Below are 25,165 nucleotides of genomic sequence, written 5' to 3'. Positions count from 1 at the left end.
TCAGGACTAGTGCATGGGGATAAGCCTCTGTTGTGGAAAATGGCTTTGACACTAGACAGACCTGAGTTCAGATGACCACTTGTTAATTCCTTGAGCTTGGATCCGTTAATCAAACCTCAGAGCCTCCTGTTCCTTGCCTTTAAAATGGGGATAATAGTACCTATTTTGTTGTGTTAGTTACTCCGTTTTAAGATGTTTCAGGAGCCAGAATATCTTTATAAATAATAAATAAATAATCAATCTGTGAAAGTACTTTTCACAGAGCTCAGAGATAAAAATCATTTTCTGTGGAGAGGACCAGTTAGGTATGACTCTGTTTGGAAGGGTTGAGTTCACGGTGCTTATAAGACATCTGGGCCGTTAGTGGGCACAGAGCTCATAAAAGAAGTCAGATGCTGTTTGGGAATCCTAGAATAAAGGGGCAGTCGGGTGAAGCCCTTGTCATGAAATGAAATGACTCAGGGTGAACATGTGACAGGAGAAGAAAGAGACCATTTTCTGTGAGATCCTCTCTCAGTTTCTCCCAGCCAACCCTTCTAGAAAACCACCTGTGGATATAGAACAAGATTATGGGCCCCTCTCCCCTCACCCTGAGCTGGGTACTGTAGACACCCAGGGAGGAGAGGGGCCTAGGTGTGGCTGCAGCCTTGGAATGAGCCTGATTGCTCTGTGGACAAAGTGTCCCCAGCTGGCTGGTCCCTGTTCCCAGTCCAGAATACAGCTGAGGGTAGTAAACGTTGATGAGTTGGGGGAATGGGCAAAAGGCAGGCTGGCTGTTCATACAGAATGCAGTCCTCACGAAGCCAGAGATATTTTTTCTTTCTTAGCTGCCGGTCTCCCTGCTGAAGCTACCCTGTTATGCCCTACGGGAGCCTGTAGAAGGCTGAGTGGCACAATTTGACATATGCTAAAATCAGTACTCCAGGAAATAACCCCATACTTGTGTGTCTGATTTCCCAGCCTCCTGATTACATCCATGGGGCACATCAAGCTTACTGACTTTGGCCTTTCTAAAATTGGCCTCATGAGCCTGACCACAAACTTGTATGAGGGCCACATTGAAAAGGATGCCCGGGAGTTCCTGGACAAGCAGGTGAGGAAGGATGGTTGAGACCTTGGGGGTTGAGTTTCAGACTTGAGAATAAGGGTGAGAGGCCACACGTTTATTACCCTGTAGCTAGATGTTAAGATGGGAATTCCTATCTTTTCCACCTTTTGGTTCCAAGGAGGCACTGAGATAGGTAGGACGTTTGGTAAATGGGGTGGGCCCCAAGAATCATATGGATATAAATCCAAAATCATCTCCTTCCTCAGGGTTTGGGGAAAATAGGTCATATAACCATTGTTACTCTCAGAGACTAACAAGAGATTAGTCCTGAACCTCCTGGCCTCAGGCAGGGGTAAGGCTCTTCTGAAGCCTGTTGTTCTTGGAACACAGCTCCAAGTTTCCACTGGGTTGTGGCCAAGCTTCCTGAGAGTAGCCTCTGGATGTTCCCTGATTTGACAGTTCAGTTGGTGACTGTTTGCAAGTCCCTGTCATAGTCATGTGACTGTAGGATCTGTCCTTTGAGAGACTGGAGGGCAGAGGCCAGGTGTGGGAACTTGATGCCACAAAAAGATGTTGAGGGCTCAGGGAGTGGTTGTTCCAGGATAGAATTACATGTTTTGGTTCATTAGAAAGTACATAAACTCCCTGCAACCAACAGTTCCAACTCTGATACCATGGGTTCGTATTGATCTTGCTCTTTAACCAAAGTAAGCTGAGTCTTCATTCAGAGACTTTTCTTCTCCAGAGGTGGGAATATCCCCACCCCTTCGGCTGTCACGCCAGTGTGCTGCCTCAGTATGCTGAGCCAACCTGGCTTCTCTGTGCCCAGGTATGCGGGACCCCGGAGTACATTGCACCTGAGGTGATCCTGCGTCAGGGCTATGGGAAGCCAGTGGACTGGTGGGCCATGGGCATAATCCTGTATGAGTTCCTGGTGGGTTGCGTCCCTTTCTTTGGAGATACTCCGGAAGAGCTCTTTGGGCAAGTGATCAGTGGTAGGTATCATCACCCTGGCACACTGGGGAGACAGAGTCTGGATCCACAAATATGATTTACGCATGCACCTGTGAGGCTTATGAGTTCTTGTTCTGAATTGTGTATGCTTGCCCCTTAGATGTGTGCATGTATATGTACAAGTGTACTCTGTCACCTGGGGCTTGTTCTGTTTGTGTTCATGTCTCTCCCATATGGACATGAGTGTGCCTGTGGTGTGTGTGTGTGTGTGGCCTATGAGTATACGTTTGTGGTTGTGTGAGGGTACTAGTGTCTAAAGCGTAAAGCCAGGCTAAGCTAGAGCTTCAGGACAGGGGAAGGCCTGGATCCCAGGGCTGCCCATGGGGGAGGGTGTGTAGACCCCCTAGGAGGTCAGGACTCTAGAACTTAAGGAGTTGGTCCCAGGCAAGGCTTTCAGGGGCTCTAGGGCCCTCTAGGCCTCTCTCCCCATATCTTATCCTGGTACCCTCCTCTTTATCTCCCCACTCCACCTGCAGCCTCAGAGGCCCTCCTCTAACCCACTGCTTCCTTCTTACCCCCAACTCTTCAGATGAGATTGTGTGGCCTGAGGGGGATGATGCACTGCCACCAGATGCCCAGGACCTCACATCTAAACTGCTCCACCAGAACCCTCTGGAGAGACTGGGGACAGGTAGGACAGGCCCCACTGACCTTTCTCATAACTTGGAAGAGGGAAGAGGGAGATTGAGTCCATGTATCCGGGATGCTGGGGCTTCAGGTGTGGACAGCGTGTCTGATCCTGAGACCACCTTGCTCCTGTGGGCACAAGAAGAAAGGTGCTGGAGCTGAGGCCTCAGGACTGGCCTCTTGAGGTCTCGGCTCTCACTGGACTTGCTGGCGTGGACTCCACGCGGCTCACCCTGAGCCCTTGCCCACACCCTTCCTGTCTACAGGCAGTGCCACTGAGGTGAAGCAGCACTCATTCTTTACTGGTCTGGACTGGACAGGACTTCTTCGCCAGAAGGCTGAATTTATTCCTCAACTGGAATCAGAAGATGACACCAGCTACTTTGACAGTAAGGCCACTGGTGGGACAGGGAGGAGTGGGGATCCTACCTGTCTGCCCAGAAATACCTGTGCCCCTGAACTTGGCATCAGGAGCAAGGTCTGATAAGGGTCCTAAGGAGGCACCCCAGGGGCTCTGAGGGTACCTGTCCTGCGTGTCTGACCCAGCCCGCTCAGAGCGCTACCAGCACGTGGACTCCGAGGACGAGGACGAAGCGAGTGAGGATGGCTGCCTGGAGATCCGCCAGTTCTCCTCGTGCTCTCCGAGGTTCAGTAAGGTGCGACAGAGCAGGCGCAGGCTGGGGCTGCTGGGAGGAACAGGGGATGGGGCCGGACCAGCAAATGAGATACCCAGACGCCCTTCCGGCCTGACAGGCCCTGAAGGGTCACCTGGTATGGAAGAGGGAAGGGGAGAACTGGTTCCAGTTCCTGGGTGTCAGAAGGGAGGTGTGGCCGTCGGGGCCTGTCCCCAGCGCAGACCCTATGCCCACAGGTGTATAGTAGCATGGAGCGGCTCTCACTGCTCGAGGAGCACCGGGCACCAGCCCCCACCAAGCGCAGCCTGAGCGAGGAGAAGGACGACCGCTCTGATGGCCTGGCAGGGCTGAAGGGCCGAGACCGGAGCTGGGTGATTGGCTCCCCTGAGATGTGAGCACCCAGAGCTCACCCTGGGTGGGCAGCCCAGCCATCCCATCCGTCGGTTGTTATAGATCGGGGGTGGGATTTGGATGCGGGCGGAGTACTGGTGGCAGTGAGGGGGCATCACAGCATGACTTCCAGAGGAATGTCTGAGGAAAAAGGTTCTGTGACTTATAACCCTCGTGAGCCCTATGGGAGCCTAGGCTGGAGGAGGGAAACTGCCTGTGTCTCACCCTGGGCCTCGTGTCTCTCAGATTGCGGAAGCGGCTGTCAGTGTCCGAGTCCTCTCACACGGAGAGTGACTCAAGCCCTCCACTGACGGTACGACGCCGCTGCTCAGGCCTCCTGGATGCCCCTCGCTTCCCTGAGGGCCCTGATGAGGCCAGCAGCACCCCCAGGAGACAGCAGCAGGAGGGTACATGGCTTCTGACACCCCCTTCTGGAGAAGGGGTATGCGGGCCCGTCCCCGAACGGACAGTGGAGCGGCGGCTGAAGCTAGACGAGGAGCCCATTGGCCAGAGCAACGGTTCCAGCCCAGGTGTGGCCCCGCAGGTGGCCCGAGGGCCTGGAACGGAGGATACGGCAGGCAGGCAGGGTGGGGAGGCTTGGCTGCATAGCATGGTTCATTGCTCCCTTGGGCCCACAGCTGTGGAGACCCGAGGAAGCCGTGGGATCCCACAGCCGACTGAGGGAGTGGCGGCCAAGGCCATCAGTGACCTGGCAGTACGCAGGGCCCGCCACCGGCTGCTCTCCGGGGACTCTGTGGAAAAGCGCACCACTCGCCCCATCAACAAAGTGATCAAGTCTGCCTCAGCCACAACCCTGTCCCTCCTCATCCCTGCAGGTAGGGCCCCCAGGGAACTCAGCTAAAGCTTGCAGGAGGGGCCTTGGAATCTCCGTGGGCCAGCGGCAGGAGTCTGGGCATTGTGTATTGAGGAGCGGGTATCCGGGAGACTGTGTCACTGTGCCCCCTGGTTGTGAGGCCAAAGGTCTGTAAAGCTGTGCCTTGTGCCTTGATGTCAGGTGGCGTGTGCATGTGCCACAGGCAGGATGGCGCTGGGTAACGAGCGCAAGTTCTGAGGCAGCTTACATTCGGATCCTGGTTCCGTCACCGAGTGGCTCTTTGACAAAATTGCTTGACCTCTGAGCTTTGAGTTCCTCATCCAAACAGTAGTGGTAGCTCATGGGGTCACGGCGATGTCTGAACATGGACGAAGAACATCTGTGGCCCCTGATGGATGCAAGTACACGCTCTGCTAGCTGCCATCACCTCCTGGGGAGGGTCTGTGCATGTGAGGAGCTCTGCTGCTCCAAGTCTGCAGGGAGCGCATCCCTGGGCTCGGGCTCTGCCTGTGACGACAGTGGCCTGGGGTCAGTGGCCTGGGTGGGGCTGGGAGTACAGCCAGGCTTGGGTCCTCTGGCCTGCTCAGTCCTGTTTTTACTTCTCCAGAACACACCTGCTCTCCACTGGCCAGCCCCATGTCCCCACATTCCCAGTCATCCAACCCATCATCCAGGGACTCTTCTCCAAGCAGGGACTTCTTGCCAGCCCTCAGCAGCTCGAGGCCCCCCATCATCATCCACCGAGCTGGCAAGAAGTATGGCTTTACCCTGCGAGCCATCCGTGTCTACATGGGTGACTCGGACGTCTACACTGTGCACCACATGGTGTGGGTATGTCTGGCCATTGAGACCTGTTGTCTCCCGGTTTCATCACTCCTTTGCCTTTCCCTTGCCAGTGCCTGCCTGTCCCTGCTTCTGTCTCTGCCCACACTATCCTCAGGGGTCCAAGGGAGGTGGGTCACCGCGGCAGCAGGCCCCATACTTCATGCTCAGGCTCCAGGCTGAGGACTGTTCTCCCCCTGGGGCAGCACGTGGAGGATGGCGGTCCAGCCAGTGAGGCGGGGCTTCGTCAGGGTGACCTCATCACTCACGTCAATGGGGAGCCTGTGCACGGGCTGGTGCACACAGAGGTGGTGGAGCTGATTCTGAAGGTTAGTGCCAGCTGTGCCTCTGGGGTCCCTAGATGTCCCCACCCTGGTGAGTCCGTGACTGGCCATAGGGGACTGGGAGAGATGCGTACCCATAGCAGTGGGTTTTCATGGGAAAGCAACATCCTCACTGACCAAGGCCCAGGGATCCTTCTGAGACATGGATAGGACCGAAGAACAAGACAGATGAACCTCTTCTCTCTCTACTGTCTCAACCCCAAACCGCCCAGGCTCAAGTTGAAGCCATTTCCTAATCTGTGGGGAGGGAAGGCAGGCCTGCGGTTCAGACTTGTGGGTGCAAGGGCAAGAGCTCGGGCATGGTGTAGCCACGCCAAGGGTAAGGGTGGGAGCAAGAGGACCTTCCCTGCCTTAGCTTGGGTTCCTGCTCTGTTCCCCAGAGTGGAAACAAGGTGTCCATTTCAACCACGCCCTTGGAGAACACATCCATTAAAGTGGGGCCGGCTCGGAAGGGCAGCTACAAGGCCAAGATGGCCCGGAGGAGTAAGCGAAGCCGGGGCAAAGATGGGCAAGAAAGGTGAGCCAGACTGAGCCACGAGGGGGCTAGTGTGTCCTGGGGTCCCTGGCATCTGGGCCCGGTATATGCTGTGCCCTGTGACACCCTTGTTTCTGCAGCAGAAAAAGGAGCTCCCTGTTCCGGAAGATCACCAAGCAGGCATCCCTGCTGCACACCAGCCGCAGCCTTTCCTCCCTTAACCGATCCTTATCATCGGGGGAGAGCGGGCCCGGCTCTCCCACACACAGCCACAGCCTCTCCCCCCGGTCTCCCACTCAGGGCTACCGAGTGACCCCCGATGCTGTGCATTCAGGTATGAAGTGCTCCCCACAGATGGCAGAGGCAAGCCCCTGGGAGGTAGGAAAGAGCCCAGGCCCTCTGTGCTTCTCCGTGGTCCCACTCTGAAACTCCCCCCACCCCCGAAAGACCTCCGCAGTCTCGGGGAGGAGGGGACAGGGCTGGAGAGGGACTTTCTCTAACTTGGGCTCTGGATCACTGGTGGGGTCACCTTGATCCTGGGACATCCCAGGGCTAGGCCTGTCTTGCCCGCAGTCGTGTCTGTCTGCTAACATTGCTCTGCCTTTGTCTGTGTGTCTGTCCATGTGCGAAGTGGGAGGGAATTCGTCACAGAGCAGCTCCCCCAGCTCCAGCGTGCCCAGTTCTCCAGCTGGCTCTGGGCACACACGGCCCAGCTCCCTGCACGGCCTGGCACCCAAGCTCCAGCGCCAGTACCGCTCTCCGCGGCGCAAGTCGGCCGGCAGCATCCCATTGTCCCCACTGGCCCACACCCCTTCCCCACCGCCAGCAGCTTCACCCCAGCGCTCCCCGTCACCCCTGTCTGGCCACGGAGCCCAGGCCTTCCCCGCCAAGCTTCACTTGTCGCCGCCCCTGGGCAGGCAGCTCTCACGGCCCAAGAGTGCGGAGCCGCCCCGCTCACCACTACTCAAGAGAGTACAGTCAGCTGAGAAACTGGCGGCTGCACTTGCTGCTTCTGAGAAGAAGCTAGCCACTTCTCGGAAGCAGAGCCTTGACCTGCCCCACCCCGAACTAAAGAAGGAACTGCCGCCCAGGGAAGTCGGCCCTCTGGAGGCAGTCGGGACCAGAAGCATGCTGTCTGGGAAGGGGCCACTGCCAGGAAAGGGGGTGCTGCAGTCTTCTCCATCGTGGGCCCTAGGCACCCTCCGACAGGACCGAGCCGAACGGCGAGAGTCGCTGCAGAAGCAGGAAGCCATCCGTGAGGTGGACTCCTCAGAAGATGATGCCGAGGAGGGGCCCGAGAACAGGCAAGGTGCACAGGAGCCGAGCTTGGCACCAGTACCTGCAGCGGGCCGGGTCCCACCCCTCAGAGGAGCAGGCCAGGGTGAGGAAGAGGATGCCTTCTTGGCCAGGGACCCCAAGAGCCAGGGCCCGATGGTCCCAGGCCTATTGACAGAGGTCACCTTGAAGCCTCCCGGAATGGAAGTCCCTAGTGTCCCCCAGAGGAGACTTGGGGCCCCACAGGCCTCTGAGGAGGCTGCCAGGTGCTCATCGGCGGCCTCCGGGCTCAGGGAGGCTGGACCCACAGACCCTACCCCTCCTGAAGGCTGCTGGAAGGCCCAGCACTTCCACACCCAGGCACTAACAGCACTTTGTCCCAGCTCTTCAGGACTTCTCCCCACCAGTCGCCCTGCTGCCTCCTCCACCTCTGGAGAGCCAGGCCTGTGGTCTTGGAAATTTTTTATTGAGAGTCCAGACAGGGCATCCCCAAGCAGAAAGGCAACAGTGGGAGGTGGGATGGCCAGCTCCCAGGATGTGGAGACCATAACTCCAGCCCACCCTGAGAGCCTGTCTTCCAGACAGGAGGGGAAGTCATGGCCACCTGGTGCCCCTGGGCTGGTCCATCCCCCTCGCAAGTTTCCCCACCAAAGCTGGCTATGGGAGCCCAAGTGTGCAGAGAGAGAGAAAGAGGAGCCAGCCCTGGGCATCACCAAAGTACCTGATGCTTCAGGTGACAGGAGGCAGGACGTTCCATGCCGAAGCTGCCCCCTCACCCAGGAGTCTGGGCCCAACCCGCTCCGGAGGGGCCGAGACCCAGGGGGCCCTCAAAAGCATCAGGACTTGACATTGGTACCTGATGAGCTTTTAAAGCAAACATAGCAGTTGTTTGCCATTTCTTGCACTCAGACCTGTGTAATACATGCTCTTGGAAACCATCTTTGTCTTTTGCTTCTTTCTTTCTTTCAGTCAACACAAATGTACCTCAAGGTCTGTGTTGCTGCTGGGAATACAGTGGTGAATCACACACTGCACTCCCTGTCGGGAGGGTTGCTGAGCCCTACTTGGCTTCCCAGAGACCATGACATCTGAGCTCAAACCTGAAGAACAGATGATAGGTGGTAGTTGCTGGGTTAGAAGATTAGGGATTAGTAGGAGTACCTAGGCAAAGAGTTCAGCACTTACCATATACCTGGTATATTCAAGGAACTGAAGCCAAAGTGGAAATGGGTCAAGTGAGTTAGGCAAAAGCCATATTTAATACTTCTGAGACATGGATAGGACCGAAGGAGTTTAGACTTTCTATAGGAGTTTAGACTTTCTATAGGTGATGGGGAACCACAGAAGACCACGTAGCAACTAATATCTCCGCCTAACAGAGGGGGGACCTCAGGTTTTCAGATAGTGACCTAGCTTGGGCAGAACTAGGATTAGAACCTAGGTTTCTCCTTGACTCCAGAAGCCACCTTGATCTTCTAACTTGAAGTGCTTCGTAGCCAGAAAATGAGGGAAAAAAAGGTGGAGGGAGGAGAGGAGTTAAACTTGGGATATATTTGAGGTACTTGATGGACACCCAGAAGGTAACTGGATGCATGGGCCGAGAACTCAGTTGGGATCTAGACTGAAGATAGAAATTTGAGAACCATCAGTGTGTATCAATAGTGGTACACTGAGGAGCACTAGCATTTAAGGCAATGAAAGACTTAGAAGCTAGAATAGAGTCCACTCCTACAGTCCAAGAGAGGGAAAAGTTTTGAATGGTTGGGGACGTTAGTTACTTGTTAAAAAGCCCACTTAAGATGAAACTACAGACCTGACAATGTTTGTAGCCAGTGAGCCCTCCCTGGGCCTTTGTCAGGCCTCCTTACCCCTGGAGGTGGGCAGCCCCCAGTGAGTAGGACTGCATGCAGCAGGTGGGTGAGTGGATGGCGGAGTGGGGAGGACGACTACGGGGTCATTGTGCTGGAGGAGTCAGGAGCTGGCATCGCCAAGCCAGGAGTAGGGCTGTGGTGCAGTACCTCTGACGCAGGCCTTTTCAAACTGGTCTTGCACTAACTGTCCCATAATCCAATGCTTAGGTTTGAAGGAGAGGCCTGGGGTGGGGGCAGGGGTGGGGGATGTCTCGGGCCACTGGCTGGGTGCCTCATGCACCCCACAGCTTCCGTAACCTTGCACGGAGAAGGCTGTGGCCGCCAGGGGGCGTGCCCTGCCCATGGTGCTTGAGTCCACAAGTTGGCCCTTCAGTCCCTTCCTGAACTCCCTCCTTCCTTCAGTCCCTCGCGCTCAGCCAGCCTGTACCGGATGCTGGGCCCACAGGCAACTGGTTGCCTGCGGGAGCCTCCCATGTAGATCAGGATCTGGCTACCCAGCAGAGGTGGAGGAGGTGGGGCAGGCACAACAGTTTGAAAAGGAACCTGCCTCCTCGGGGTTGGAAGTGGGGGGGGGGGGGAGTAGGCACAGGACGCAAAGCATCCTGCAATGCACAGGCCCAAATGCCAGTGGTGCTCCCTTTGAGAGACTGCCAGATTAGCCTGAGGGGAGCAGAGTTTCTGAAAGATAACTGAGAGAAGTGGTATAATCACATTTATGTTTTAGGAAGATGCCGGCACAGTGTAAGGAAGCTCCAGTGGAATGAGCAGGCCAGAGAGAAAGGATGAAGTGACCCGCTGTAGTGGTCTGACTAGGACAACCTTGAGGACGGAAAGTGTACAAGCCACAGATTTGGCAGCCATCGGCAAAGAGATGGCTGGGCCACAGGAATAGACGGTAATTGTACAGAGAATATGTGGAGAGGAAAAACCCAAGACATTGGGCCTGGCTGAAGGGAAGAAGCCAGGAAAGAGTAATTGAATTAGGAGATGAAATCCTAAACCTGGGAGAAACCAGACACTTTAAGATTATCCTAAGAGCATTGAAAGTTAATGGCTTTACACAGGTTCAGATTTGTATTTTGAAAAGGTAACTGGTTGTTATCTCAAGAACGGACTGGAGGGGGACAAGAATGGAAGAAGGGAGGCCTTTTCAGTATTAAAGTTAGAGAAAGTAGTAAAGCAATGAAGTTGGGGAAAAGTGAGGTTTTTGACACTTAGCAAAATTGATATGGGTTGGTGGTGTTTTATGTAGACCTGAAACAGAGGAAAGTCTCCAGGATGATGAATGCATTTCTGACTTACATACCAAATGACATATATGTGCACCACTGAAATGTGAAATAATGGAAGAGAAGCTGGGGCAGGTGGTGACCCTGGTTCAATATGCCGTGAGGTACCTCCCAATAGAGGATTGAGCAGGAGAAACAAAAACAGACATAATTGGCCTAAAGATCATAGATTAATCGTGGATGTGGATAAAAGTGCCAGGGAAAAAGACAATGAGTAAGAAGATAGCCAGAGTCGTCCATGAGAACTCAAAGGAACAGTCAGAGATCTAAGAGGAAAACCAGATGCTAAGTCATCATGAGTCCATAGGACAGTTTTTCACGGCAAGTGGTCAATGGTGATGGTTACTGAAGACCTCAAGGAGAACAGCTTCAGCTGGTTCGTGGAACCTGGACTGAACTGGTGGAGAGGAAATAAAGACAAATTTAGACCGTTTTTATAAAAAGGTTTGCCCCCCCCTTCTGAAGGGGGGCAAAGAGATAAAGAGATATAGGATTCAGTAGGGGTTGGCAAGTGGAGTGAGACACTCCCAACCACATTGAAATGGCAACAGATGATCTGGTGGAGAGAAAACAATAGCGAAAGAATTGCTAACTGATCATGGAAAATTCCTGAGGAGGGAGAAAACAGGATACAAAAATACAGTATTGTAGAAAGGTTGGCTTTCAGTTAGAGGAGGGCTACCATTTGTAATTTAACAACAGGTGAGAAGCAGAGATGTTCTGTGGATACAGGCAGGTTCGCAGATTTGGTGGTAGAAAAGGGAATTCATAGCCAAGCATGTTTTCTCCATAGACAAGTACGCGATGCCTGTAGGACACTCCAGGCCCCAGTGGAGATACCCAGCCAACAGATGGAATTCAGAAGACAGGACTGGGCTGGAGAGAGGAATTTGAGTGTCCTATGCAAAGAGTAGGAATAATTTTGGGGATTTGGGGAAATCCTCTAGTTCTTAGGAGAGGGGAGAAAGGACATAGGCAAGATAATTTGGAGCAATGGACTCTTGCCGCACCCAATCTGATTATAATTCACCACACACCTGGGTGGGGCCTGAGAGACTGCGTGAGAACTGCAATGTCCGGTGCAAAGAGATGGTCACATTTTGGTAATTATGTTCCTAACATATAGAAACCTTAAAGTGCTGTGGCAGGAGGGTGACAAGGGCCTTGGGCAACAAACATTTAGCCCCCAGAATAGACTGAAAACACTTTTATTTCTGGGCAGAAAGATGTGATGAGAATCAGTAAGCTGCACTTTCTAAAATTCCAGAATGGAGTGAGGAGGAAAAACAGCTCTCAGGTTCAACTTTCTCAGGACTAGTTTCTGAGTCTATGTCCTGTGCTGGATGGACGAGATACCGGCATCATGCCTGTGAGGGTCAACTTTCTCTTGTTCAGGGGAAGAGCATCTCTGGTGGCCCCAGTTCGGCCCCAGGACCAATCTTTTGGTGCTCATGGGAGAGGAGGTTTGGGAGTTTCAGGGCTTTCAACACCCAATCCTCCTCTTGCCACCCGCCACAGCCCGCAGCCCCCACCCCCCATAGCAGGAGGACAAAAAGGTGCTTTATTGCAATGTCTTTATTGCATTACTGGAGCAAGTTGGCCAGACGGTCCCCTCTTGGGGAAGATAAAAAAACAAAAGACCAAAAAGTATCTCCCCTCACTTTCCCCCCACCCTCCCCCACAACTGCACAGCAATGTCTGAACACATCTGGTGACAAGAACAATTTGCAAAAGTGGTCTAGGAACTACATTATGAACTGTCCCAACACAAGACATATAGTTGGCTTCTTTGTGAATCAGATATTTTTACGTAAACTACATTTTTTTTTTTTTACTACATCAAAGACAACAGAAGAGTAGATTTTTCACAAGTAACAACGGGGCACCAAAGTCATGCTGGAATTTGTAAGGAAACAAGGTTGTTTGTCACAAGTGGCTAGAGCTAGAGCGAGAGCAAGGATGAGCAGTTAACAGCAGAGGGCTCAGCCAGGCCTCCATCTGCACCCTCTGCTTTGAGGCCACAGAAACCTCACAGAGGCCTACTCTGGAGTCTTAACTGGCAACAGAGACCGCCTTAAAAACCAGGAATTGTCCAGATGCAATTCTTGGCCAAGAGGACCCATGAGGCTGGCTCCTTGCAGCAAGAAAAGCAGACCTATGGAAGACACCACATTGGCTATCAAAGCTTCTTTAGAGCACATGAGGTCCAGAGTAAGTGGGAGGTCCCATCAAGGCTTGGAGATGGAGTAGGGGAGGTGTTACGAAGTCCTCAACCTCGGCCAAATCGGTGGTAAGGACACAGCCTACACAGTCCTGAGCCATGGCCAAGATTTAGCATCTGTGATCAGGAAGAGACAGAGAGCATTGTTCTGTAATGAAATCTCCACCTGGAAAAGATGGGCCTGGAACCTGTGTTCAGCCACCCTCAAGCTGCTTCCATGCTGGTGGCTGGCTTCCCTAGCCAGAAAAGCAATGAGCCTCTCTCATCTCAGTCTGTCCTCTTACTCTCTGCTTCAGTGAGGCTGCAGTTAGGACGCTGAGAGAAAGTCCCAGGGCCCAAACCATGGGACAGAACACAGAGCTAGACTCCGACAAAGGCCACCAAGGCCCAGAAGTAAAGGAGCTACCCCTCCATGTGGTTAACAGATTGGTCCCTATGCCATTTCCACTGGCTCAGGATCAAGCAAATCATATGGCAACTAGTCAGAAAAGATATTTTCCAACTTCTCAAATGATCCCTAGGCCTTAGTTCCCACAAAGCAACAAATTCAAGAATGAAAAACAGGAAAAAAAAAAGTGAAGGAATATAGGATTAAAAAAGAGTAGTCCTTCTCCACAAGCCAGCTTTTGTCTATAAGTATAGATATTAGACAGGGCTAACTCTCCCCACACACCCTTTATGTCTGCCTGAAAAGGAGCAACGACACATGGTTCAAGGTCACAGGCATGTATCCTTACTCCCATTTTAAAAGAGAGTCAGAATACACTAAATTTTAGTACCAGAATGAAGGGATTTCTTGCACCCAACCTTGAGCATCCAACTGCTTAAGATGTTCAACACCAGGTGTAAGGCCATCCAGCAGCAACTAGCCCAACATTACTCAATAAAACGTTTGGCAAGATTTCAACCTGGCAATGTGGAGAAGAGATGTGCAGCTGGCTCTCAGTTAAGGGCTTAGGTCAGAACATGACACTGGAGGGAGGGGTTCATTTGTCTGCCTCACCTAATGCTGAAACTGCAATGGAACCAAAGAAAAGCCGAAGATAGGCCCTTTCCTTCCTATCCTCATTGTTAGTAATTCTGGCAGTTTTTCCAAAATTTGTAATCTATTGTTATGTTATGGTCCATTCTAGACCCTGTCATCAAGATATGTGTTCAGGGAAAGCAGTATTTATTTCTTCCATTCCATAAACTGGAGCTCTTCTAGCTGTAAACCTTATGTACCAAGACCCAGATACCGGCTGCTTCTCTAGTTCAGCCAGGATGCCTGACTGCACAGCTTTGGACTCAAAGAGCTGACTCACTCTGAGCCTATTATGGTTCCAGCACTGGCTCAGAAGCAGCTGAACTCTATTTGTCGAATGAGTGTTGACTGGTGGGGGTGGGGCATAATGGAGGTAGGAGTAGAGCCTGCCTCCAACTCCACTCCGCTGGAAGGCTTAAACCACATGGAGCAGAAGATTCCTGGCCTAAAATCAGGGCCACTGGAGCATGAGGACAGTCTGTGCACATCATCTTCATGGCAGGCTCACAAAAACGGCAAAGAGAAAAACTTCCAGATGGCTTTTACTAACAGTATAAACTCCACGCCATTATTTTCTCTCCTTACAAAAGTTTCAGAAACCACTGCGTCGAAGCACATGGGTAACGTGGATGACCCTCACCCTAGACACCAGAGCCTCTGAGTCTCTGAATTACTGAGATCCCTGACAACAGTCTGGCTCCCTTCCTGCTACAACCTTAGCCACCTATGGCTCCCCTAAGCCCTACCCTGCAAAGGACAGGGAGATGAAGGGAAATCACGTTTACAGTTTCTGTAGGGCCTTTAAATTTGGGGGAGCACATAGAAGACTGTTGTTCTATATCATTATTTGGTATATCAAGCCATCTAAAAGCACTGGATTGCACCTTTTCTTTACTCATACAAACAAGTTACAAAGGTTTTCAACAACAGATCATTCTTTAGGCTAAGGAAACACCACACAAGCACCAACTTCATTTTATGATTCAAAGCTCACCATGCCCACAAAAAGAACACTATTCCTCATCTCTGAGAAACAAGGGCAGGGCAGAAGGAGTCACACCGACCAACTTTAGTGTTTGCTAAAACTAACAATTCTAGTTTTCCTTTCACTTTCAAGTTTTGGTACAGAAGTGTGCATTCAGATACTAGTGCTGTCTTCTTCCGTCAGACCTTAGTCTGGCAACGAACATTGTTCTGCTGAGATCAATTTGGTTTCTAAACATAATGCTTCTTTACAGGGAGGAGCTACTGAGATGCTGACCCCTAACTTATGTTAGTTAATAAAGTACCTTCTGTTGAAGGTACTTGACTAAGATTCTCTACATGAAATCCCAGGTCTCCCCATTTTCCTTTGGTTGAGTTTTTCACCAAATGCCATTCTACCACAGAACCAAAACAGCCTTCGTTTTGGGAGGAAGTTGAGAGAGACTGTCAGATCAAAACAGAACTCCCCAAGAGCCATGCCCTGCCACATTCTCAGAGTCGAAGACCAAGAGAGGACGAGGACTCTTTCAGAGATTTCCAGATATAACCCCCCACCCCCATCAAGCCTAATGTGTTCTGTTGAGGGTGCCTGGCTAAACAAAACAAAAACCCCAATGAAACAGACTTTCCAAAAAAACAACATCTGCTTCCAGCTTCCTATGTCAGTGCAGCGGCACAGCTGAGTCTCAGAGAACCTCAAGGCCTCTTGTGCCCCCATCCTGGCCGGCTACTGCTCGGCCTCTCCACATTCACAGAATCACTTCTTGTGCAAAACAAGCAGTCTACGTAGAAAGAATGCCCTCATAGTCTAATAAAAACTGTAGAAAAAAAATGCTAGAGAGCCACCTCTCTTCCCACTCCCTCTTTATCTGCAGAGTGAGGGCATCTGTGCGTGGACAGGGTAGGCAAGCCTGACGTTGAGGGAGTCGTTGTGCTGCACGAGGGACGTCTGCTGGTAATGGAGCACCAGCTCCTTCAGGGAGCTGTACAGGTTGTAGGGCTCTGCAAAGCCATAGCCCCGAGCAGTGCTGTAGATCACACAGTGCTTCACTTCCCCATCGGCACTGCGAAGACACAACACAAACACCACAGGGAATTAAGGCAGGTAACAACAGATAAAGAGACCCCAAATGACCAGAAGTCTGAACAACTTTTCTGCAAAGGAGGAGAAGTGCCTTGCCTTCTGTCTGTAAAATGTTACATCCGTGTGTGTCCCCTCACCCCCTTACAGACATCTCACAGAAGTATCCTTTGCCTCCCACCAAGCCCCAGTGGGACTAAAATGGATGGCTGCATTTAATCACTCAGCTCGGGATCTTCATGAGGCAAGAATGCACTGGAAAGAGAACACTTTTTTTAAAGTATACAAATCAGTGATTTTTAGAATATTCACAAGGTTGTGCAACAGTCATCGCTATCTAATTCCAGAATATTTTCATCACCCTAAAAAGAAACCATGTACTCATTAGCAGTCACTTGGTATTCCTCTCCCCCGGGCCCTGGCAACACTAATGGCTCCATCTCTACAGATGTGCCTATTCCGGCATTTCACACAAATGGAAACCAATATCACACAACCATGTCTCTACCCGACTGGTCTCACCTTAGCACACTTTCGGAGTTCATCCACGCTGTAGATGTGTCCGTGCTTCAGGTTGTGGCTGCACGGTGTTCTGTGTGGATATCCACATCTTGTTTACCCATTCATCAACTGATGGACACTTGGGCTGTTTCTACTTTTCAACTATTATGAATAATGCTGCTCTGAATATCTGTGTACAGGTTTTTGTATGGACGTATGTTTTTAATTCTCTTGACTCTATAGAGAGCTAAGGATGGAACTGCTGAGTCATATGGAATCTTTTGAGGAACTGCCAAACTGTTTTCCAAAATAGTTGCACCATTTTATATTCTAGCCAGCAGCATATGAGGGTTCCAATTTCTTTACATCCTTGTCAACACTTGTTATTGTCCATCTTTTTTAATTATAATCATCCTAGTGGTATCTCATTGTGGTTTTGATTTGTACTTCCCTGAAGACTAAAGATATGGAGCATCTTTTCATATGTTTATTGACCATTTATAAGATCTTCTCTAAAGGAATGTCTATTTTCTTTGGGTAAATACCCAGTAGTGCAATTACTGAGTCATAAGACAATTCTATCTTTCATTTTTTGAGGAACTTCCCTACTGTCTTCCAGAGTGGCTGCACCAGTTTGCATTCCCACCACAGTGCATAAGGGCTTTTTTCTCCACGTCCTCACCAATACCTGTTGTTTCTTGTGTTGATTTTAGCCATTCTGACAAATGTGAGGTGACATCTCATTGTAATTTTGATTTACGTTTCCCTGATGGTAAGTAATGGAACATCTATTTATGTATCCATTGGCCATCTGTAGGTCTGCTTTGGAAAAGTGTCTATTCAGGTCCCTTGCCCATTTTTAAGTGGGTTGTTTGGGGGTTTTTTGTGTATTGAGGTATATAAGTTCTTTATATATTTTGGATATTAACCCCTTATTGGATATATCATTTGCAAACATCTTCTCCCAACCAGTAGGTTACCTTTTTGTTCTGTTGATGATTTCCTTCGCTATTCAAAACGATACATGCACCCCTATGTTTACTGCAGCATTATTTACAATTGCCAAGATATGGAAGCAACCAGAGTGTCCACTGAGATAGATGAATAAAGAAGACATGGGAGATAGGCACAGACGGGCACACACAGGAATATTACTCAGCCATAAAAAAAGAATGAAATCTTACCACTTACAGCAACATGATGGACCAGAAGGTATGATGCTAAGTGAAATCAGTCAAAGACATATACCATATGATTTTTCTCATATGTGGAATTTTCTTTTTTAAGATTTTATTTGCTTATTCATTAGAGATACAGAGGGAGAGGCAGAGACACAGGCAGGGGGAGAAGCAGACTCCCTGCAGTAAGCCTGATCCCAGGACCCTGGGATCACTACCTGAGCCAAAGGTAGATGTCAACCCTGAGCCACCCAGGTGCCCCACTCATATGTGGAATTTAAGAAACAAAACAAATGAACAAAGGGGGGAAAAGACCTAAAAAACCTCTCAGACTCTTAAATATAGAGAACTGGTGGTTACCAGAGGGACAGTGGATAGGGGGATGTGTGAAATAGATAAAGGGGATTAAAAGCACACTTATCTTGATGAACTTTGAGAAATGTATAGAATTGAATTATGTAGCACACTTGAAACTAACATGACACTATGTTAATTGTAGGTGAATTTTTAAAAAATGTCTATCCAAATCCTTGGCCATTTTTTAAAATGTCTGTCCAATTTTTAAGTTGAGGCATTTGTTCTTTTACTGTTAAGGGTTATGATTTAGACACTAGTTGCTTAACAGACACATGATTTGCAAATATTTTCTCCCATTCTGTGGATTGTGTTTTCACTTTGATAGTGCTCTTTGATATAAAATATTTTTAATTATGGTGAAATCCAATTTATCTAGTTCTTCTTTTGTTGTTTGTGCTCTTGGTTTGTGAGAAACCACTGCCTAATCCAAAATCATAAGGACTTATGCCTATGTGTTCTCTTACCCTTAGGTCTATGATCCATTTTGAGTTAATCTTTATATATGGTGTGAGATAAGGGTCCAACTTTATTCTTTTCCATGTGGCTTTCCAGTTGTCCCAGCTTCATGTTTTAAAATGACTATTTCCTCCCCACCAAATGGTCCTTGTTGAAACCAACTGACCATAAAATGTAAGGGTTTATTTCTTGACTCTCAATTCCGTTCACTGATCTACATGTTTATCCTTGTTAACACCTCACAATTTGATTACTATACCTTTGTTTTTAAATTTTGAAATCAGGAGGTATACTTGAACTTTTTCTATTCTTTCAAGCTCATTTTGCTGTACTGGATCCCTTGTACTTTCATACAAATTGTGGGATCATTTTGTCAATTTCTGCAAAAGTCCAGCTGGGATTTTTAATAGGGATTACACTGAACATGAAGATCAATTGGGGAAGTTATTTCTATCTTAAAAATATTAAGTCTTAAAAAAATATTAAGTCTTCTAATCCACGAACACAGGATGTCTTTAAGTTCTTTCAATGATGTTTTATAGTTTTTCACTATAGAGATTTTGCACTTCCTTTTGTTTTAATCCTAGGTGTTTTTGATGATATTATAAACAGCATGCCTTCTTCATCTTTTCAGATTATTACTGGTATTTAGAAATACAACTGATTTTTGAATCCTGATCTTTTAACCTGCAACCTTGCCAAACTTATTTATTAGCTCTAATAGTTTACATCTTCCTTAACAAACTGGATGCTTTTTCTTTTTGCCCAATTACCCTAACTAGAACCTTCTGTACAATGATGATTAGAAGTGGTGAGAGGGAACATCTTTGTCTTCTTCCTGACCTCAGGGGAAAGCACGGTCTTTCACCATTAAGTATATGAGGCTCTGAGTTTTTTGTGGTTGCCCTTTATCAGGTTGAGGAAATACCCTCCTATTCCTAGTTTATTGAGACTTTTTTTTAAAACATGAAAGAGTGGCACCTGGGTGGCTCAGTGGTTGAGCATCTGCCTTTGGCTCGGGTCTCTCATGAATAAAAATAAAATCTTTTTAAAAATTAAAAAAAAAACATGAAAGAGTACTAGATTATTTCAATAGAATCACAAAAAGCATTTGACACAATCATGTCATTTTGTCCTTTATTCTATTAATGTAGTATATTACGTTCATAGCTTTTTTTTTTTTTTTTTTAAATGTCGAACAACCCTTGTCTTCCTGGGATGAATTCTACTTAGTCATGGTGCTGGAGTGGCTGTGCTGTTGAGGATTTTTGTGTCTGTGCTCTTAAGGGATATTGGTCCATAGTTTTCTTGTGATATCTTTGTCTGGTTTTGGTGTCTGGGTAATATCACCCTCATAAAATGAGTGGGGAAGTATTCTCTTTTTTTTGGAAGAGTTTGTGCAGGACTTCTGTTAATTATTTTTAAATATTTGGTAGAATTTACCAGTGAAGACAATTGGGCTTTTCTTTATGGTTAGCTTTATTTTTTATTATTAATAATCCAATTTCTTGTTTTCGTTCTATTCAAATTTTGTTTCCTCTTAATTCAGTCAGTTTTGGTGGTTTGTGTGCTTCCAGGAACTTGTTCATTTCATCTAGGTTTTAATTTTTGGTATATAATTATTGATAGCATTCTCTCGTTATCTTTTTTTATTTCTATAAGGACGATAAGTAATGACCCCTCTTTCATCCTGATTTTAGTAATTTGTGTCTTCTCTATGGAGGTGGGAGGATTTTAACTATAGAGGTTGTAGTTCTGTTCCATCCCAACTTAGGGTTTCACTGATTTTCTCAATTGTTTTCTACTCTATTTCATTTACTTCCATTCTAATCTTTATTATCCCTTCTTTTTGCATGGATTTAGTTTGTTCTTCCTTTTTTAGTTTCTTAAAGGTGGAAGGTTACTTTATGATGTGATCTTTTTTAACATAAATGTTTATGGTTATAAATTTAGCATTTAACATTGCTTTAGCCAAATTCTATACATTTTGATAAGTTGTGTTTCTGTTTTTACTCATCTCAAAGTATTTTCTAATTTCCCTTGTTTTCTTTTTTTGATCTATTGGTTATTTAGGAATGTGTTATTTACTGTCCACATTTAAGGATTGCCCAAATTTCCTTCTGTTTTTGATTTCTAGTTTCTTTCCACTGTGGTTAGAAAACGTATTTTGTGGGATTTCAACACTTTTAAATATATTGAGACTGTGACCTAATCTATGGTCTATCCTGGATAATGTTTCATGTGCACTTGAGAAGAATGTGTAGTCTGCTCTTATTATATGGGAGTGTTCTGGGTAGGTCTATTTAGGTCTAGTTGTTTTATAATATCATTCAAGTCTTCTGCTTCCTTTCTGATCTGTCTAGTTCTAGCCCTAATCAAATTTCTTATCCCAAATGCCAGTAAGGATCACAAGTGCTCACTACCTGAATCCTTAACCTAGTGAATACAGGCATTGCTGGCTGCAGGTCTTTAGCCTAAGAAGGTTATAGAGTTTAGCAAATTCTTCTTAGACTTTTTGATGATGTAATTAACAGAAATTAAAATGGAAAAACAAATGAGTTCCATGCATGACTTCCTACTACATGATCATGTTAATTTTACTATAAGAATCTCCTAAAAAACTGAACATATTCACATCCCTACTTCAGCAAATGTTCTAAGTATACTGGGAGATTACTGTAGGCAGGCTTTCTGAAGCCAGAATGGCTGGCAAACAAGTGGAAGTCTTTGTGATGCCAGACTCTCTTGCTTCCAACCATCCTCCGTGTGAATGCCAACATGATATATGACTGCAGGTGGTTTTCATAAGCAAGGGAAATCCACATTGCTGTGGACTTAAATCTGGTCAAGTCTGTAGCTAAATGAAGGAGAAAAAGAATATACTTCCTCAAGATACTCAAGCTGCTCCTTGGTCTCCCAGGAATTAGCTGAGTTGCTGGGCAGCACCTCCCACCTGCCAAGGCCTTGACCCCCATTGACCTGGGTGAGAGTGAGGGTACCAATGCACTGGGTTTATTTCCTTTCTTTTTATTCTTAAAAGATCTCATACTCTGCAAGAACCATCCTCTCCTGGCATTTCCACTCAGATAATTTAAGCAGCCCAGGTAAGAGAGAAAAGAAATGTTTTAAATAATTGTAGGGGCACCTGGGTGGCTGAGTCCATTAAGCATCTGATTCAGTTTCAGCTCAGTCATGGGCTGATCAGATCAAGTCCCAAGGCAGGCTCCATGCTCAGCAAGGGGTCTGCTTTTCCTCTCCCTCTGCCTCTCCCCCTGCTTGCCAGCTCACTCTCTCCCAGTCTCTCCCTCAAATAAATACATCTTTAAAAAATATATTTAAATAATTGTATCTTTGCAAAACAGTAATCCAATGCACTTTTCAAGTCCTCCCCCGTATCCTGCCAATAGGCATCCCATTATTCATCCTTTCAAAGTCCAGTTCAAATGCTATCTCTTCCACAAAATCTCCCTACCAGAATTAATGTGTACAGCCTATTGATGATACCTATTTCACAACAATTCTATTTATCTTGGACATTTAATTGTAAAATGAAGAAAGTATAGTGCAATAGAAAAGTGTGGGCTTTGAAACCGGGTAAACTTGGATTCAAACTCTGACTCCATGACAGAAATAGACCACTAAGGACAAGATGATCATGTAAAGCACTGAGCACTCTGTTAATATGAGTGTTTCTTGTCCACCTTCACCACTTTGCCCTCTTTGCTTCTTTTTTAAGATTTTATTTATTTATTCATGAGAGACAGAGAGAGATAGTGACAGAGAGAGAGAGGGAGGGAGGGGGGAAGGGGCAGACACACAGGCAGAGGGAGAAGCAGGCTCCATGCAGGGAGCCTGATATGTGACTCCATCCCGGGTCTCCAGGATCAGGCCCTGGGCTGAAGGCAGCGCTAAACAGCTGAGCCACTGGGCTGCCAACTTTGCCCTCTTTGAAGGGAAAATCATTTTGTTATTTTTGCTTGCTTTCTGTCATGCTCATCAGTAGCATCATTATCATAACAATATTGGTAGATAACAATTACTTATTATATACCAACATTGATCAAAGCACATTACATATATTATCACAATACTTATAAAAACCCTTATGCAGATATCATTTTTCTTATTTTTCAGATAAGGAAACTGGACAAAGAAAGGTTAAGTAACTTACCCTAGATCACACATCTGGTAAGTAAAGTCAGGATTTGAATGCAATATATCTGGTATCAAAGCTTGCTCTTTTAACAATCATACTATACCTTCATTCTAAGTATGATCTTTGTCAATGGAGGAGTATGCACAACACTTAGGCAAAATGTGACAGACATGGTTAGCTGTCCCCAGAATTTTACTTTCCATTAAAAGGAAACTAATAGGGGGCACCTGGGTGGTTCAGTTAAGTGTTAGATTTGTGATTTCAGCTCAGGCCATGATCTCATGGGTTGTGGGGTGGGATCTGACCCCAAGACTCCATGTTCAGCAGGGAGTCTGCTTGAAGACTCTCTTCCTCTGCCCCTCTCCCCACTCACACCTGAGTACTCTCTCTCTCAAATAAATAAACCTTTATAAATAAATAAATGGAAACTAATAAAAATACGTTTTTCCAAACAAAGTCATAAGATCATCTTATGGAAAATAACCAACATTAGGATGCCTGGGTGGCTCAGCAGTTGAGCATCTGCCTTCGGCTCAGGGTGTGATCCCGGAGTTCTGGAATCAAGTACCACATTGGGCTCCCTGTGAGGAGCCTGCTTCTCCCTCTGACTATGTCCTCTGTCTTCTCTCTGTGTCTCTCATGAATAAATAAGTAAAATCTTAAAAAAAAAAAAAACAACAACAACATTTTCTATCACTACCCCAACAGAATACTATTTAAGTACAAAATTTAGACAGCTTTTCTTCTGAAGTTTTTTAATCAAGCTTTGCTTAAGCTAACACTGAAGCTCAAATCAGACATGTAGGAGACTACTAGAAAATTATGTGATCTTTCTTAAAAATTTTTTTAAATTATTTAATTAATTTAAAGTAGAATCTATGACCAATGTGAGCTTGAACTGATGACTCTGAGGTCAAGGGTCACACACTCTACCAACTGAGCCAGCCAGGCACCCCTTAGGTGACCTTTACAATTGAAGATCTCACATTACTTTTCACAAATACCTGAAAATCCAAAAGCAACATTTCAGGGCCTAATCAGATTACTATTCCAAATTAAAATCCCCCAAATAGTTTCAGATATCATTTCTCCTACAGCAACTAACTGTTTTCTTTGTACAAATATTAATGGTCTAAGCCATGGGTCCTCATTACTGTACTTCAAATAATTTTAACCAAATTTTATGAGGGGTTGAGTTTCTATTGATCAATGCAGAAATTTTCGAAAGGTTAAATCCCCAAAGAAGACTTACACCACAGAGCAAGCATAACATCCTTTCTTGCTACTCTCACGAATTAAAAATGCACCATCAGGTTTCCCATAAAGCAAGTCCTCTGCTTGTACTCGATTGATATCCTCAACAAACCAGGTTTTCTCATCATAATGGGGCAGGTTTTCATCTTCCTCATTGATAAAATAGGTCCTAAAAATTAAATGTTAAAATATTATTCTAACAATCAGGTTACTTATATCTAAAAGCAAACTCACGAATAAAACACTCTTCTAAATCTTTACGAAATGACAAAGTGAAACTATGATTACTTGGACATTTTAAAGAACTTCATTATTTGCTATGGTACAGAAAGCACAAAATTCACACATTTCTTCCAATCAGCTGACACATGAATGTCTGAGTGAGCAATGCTTATACACCCAGGTTTCACATGGCTCAGCAGGTCTCTGATCTCAACTGCCTATAGGGTACTCTTCAAGCACTTCAACTTAAAAGAGATGCAAAGTTCTTGATTCAATGTCCTCAGGTGACAACCTAGCATGTATAAAGAAGGCCCATGTCTTATACTGGGAATAAACCCTCTGAAAGGGGGTTTTAGAAAGGTAGAGAACTTACTCATCAGCATCCTCATTCTTGATTCCTAGCCAGGCATTTAGACGCTTCTGTCTCACTCCTTTATGATTGAGCCATCTGCAGAGGGAGAACACCAGTGTCAGTATCTGCAAACTCTGCCCAAAGTAGACATGTCCAAGCCAACCAAATTTTGAGTCCAGGAACCTCTTATTTTAACCCATTTCCACTAAAAGTGGCCAGGGATTTCCATAAGCTAGCTTTTCCTTAACTTTTTCTCCAACTTTCTGCAAAAAAGCAGAAACACGGGGAGTTACCTGAAATTAGGCACTTCTCTCATTTTTCATGTTCCTTTTCTAGGAGGTTGTACACCATAAGCACACATACACTGGCACTCAAACACACGGGGACATCGGTTTCTGAAATTATTAGTTTTGTGACCATGGTGTCACATTTGCAATCTCCACTAAGCCAGAAGACTCAATTCTGTGTGGCCCACTACATTAACATTATAAAACAATTTCAAGATCTATTCTTGCATAAGCCAGCCACAAGAAATACAGGATGGTACTCTGAGTAATTAATACAAATTTACTTCATCACTAGGCAAATCATAGTATTTTAAAATATATCAATACTTTAGATGTAAAACAATATACCATTACATTTAGTTCCACTGACATGGACTCACTTGAGTATGAAAACTCTTTCATTCATCACCATCTTCCAACCTGGCTCCTGATCATCTAGGTCTCATCATAAACATCATCTCCTCAGG

General features: G+C 46.9%; 2 protein-coding genes across 7 annotated transcripts in view; one reads left to right on the top strand and one right to left on the bottom strand.

Annotated features, from left to right (window-relative positions):
- Nucleotides 1–8,403, top strand: part of MAST2 (microtubule associated serine/threonine kinase 2) — a 221,383-nt gene extending 212,980 nt beyond the window's left edge. For 3 of the 5 annotated variants that reach the window (XM_055341906.1, XM_055341904.1, XM_055341908.1), the window contains 13 exons: nt 961–1,093; nt 1,878–2,043; nt 2,592–2,693; nt 2,956–3,078; nt 3,236–3,345; nt 3,561–3,715; nt 3,961–4,244; nt 4,353–4,550; nt 5,157–5,380; nt 5,578–5,700; nt 6,096–6,232; nt 6,331–6,524; nt 6,822–8,403. In XM_055341906.1, the coding sequence (XP_055197881.1) occupies nt 961–1,093; nt 1,878–2,043; nt 2,592–2,693; nt 2,956–3,078; nt 3,236–3,345; nt 3,561–3,715; nt 3,961–4,244; nt 4,353–4,550; nt 5,157–5,380; nt 5,578–5,700; nt 6,096–6,232; nt 6,331–6,524; nt 6,822–8,347 (3,475 nt within the window). In that variant the 3' untranslated portion in view covers nt 8,348–8,403. The remainder of the gene's footprint in view (nt 1–960; nt 1,094–1,877; nt 2,044–2,591; nt 2,694–2,955; nt 3,079–3,235; nt 3,346–3,560; nt 3,716–3,960; nt 4,245–4,352; nt 4,551–5,156; nt 5,381–5,577; nt 5,701–6,095; nt 6,233–6,330; nt 6,525–6,821) is intronic. The other 2 variants (XM_055341907.1, XM_055341905.1) reach the window with 1 other exon arrangement.
- A 3,782-nt stretch (nt 8,404–12,185) lies between these two features.
- Nucleotides 12,186–25,165, bottom strand: part of PIK3R3 (phosphoinositide-3-kinase regulatory subunit 3) — a 124,025-nt gene continuing 111,045 nt past the window's right edge. For both annotated transcript variants that reach the window (XM_055342011.1, XM_055342012.1), the window contains 3 exons: nt 24,433–24,507; nt 23,836–24,006; nt 12,186–15,918 (listed from right to left, as the gene is read on the bottom strand). In XM_055342011.1, the coding sequence (XP_055197986.1) occupies nt 15,720–15,918; nt 23,836–24,006; nt 24,433–24,507 (445 nt within the window). In that variant the 3' untranslated portion in view covers nt 12,186–15,719. The remainder of the gene's footprint in view (nt 15,919–23,835; nt 24,007–24,432; nt 24,508–25,165) is intronic.

Source organism: Nyctereutes procyonoides, unplaced genomic scaffold, assembly GCF_905146905.1.
Source record: "Nyctereutes procyonoides isolate TBG_1078 unplaced genomic scaffold, NYPRO_anot_genome, whole genome shotgun sequence".
NCBI classification, from domain to species: Eukaryota; Metazoa; Chordata; class Mammalia; order Carnivora; family Canidae; genus Nyctereutes; species Nyctereutes procyonoides.
Note: the sequence above shows the minus strand (reverse complement) of the source record. Positions and strands in the feature narration are given on the sequence as shown.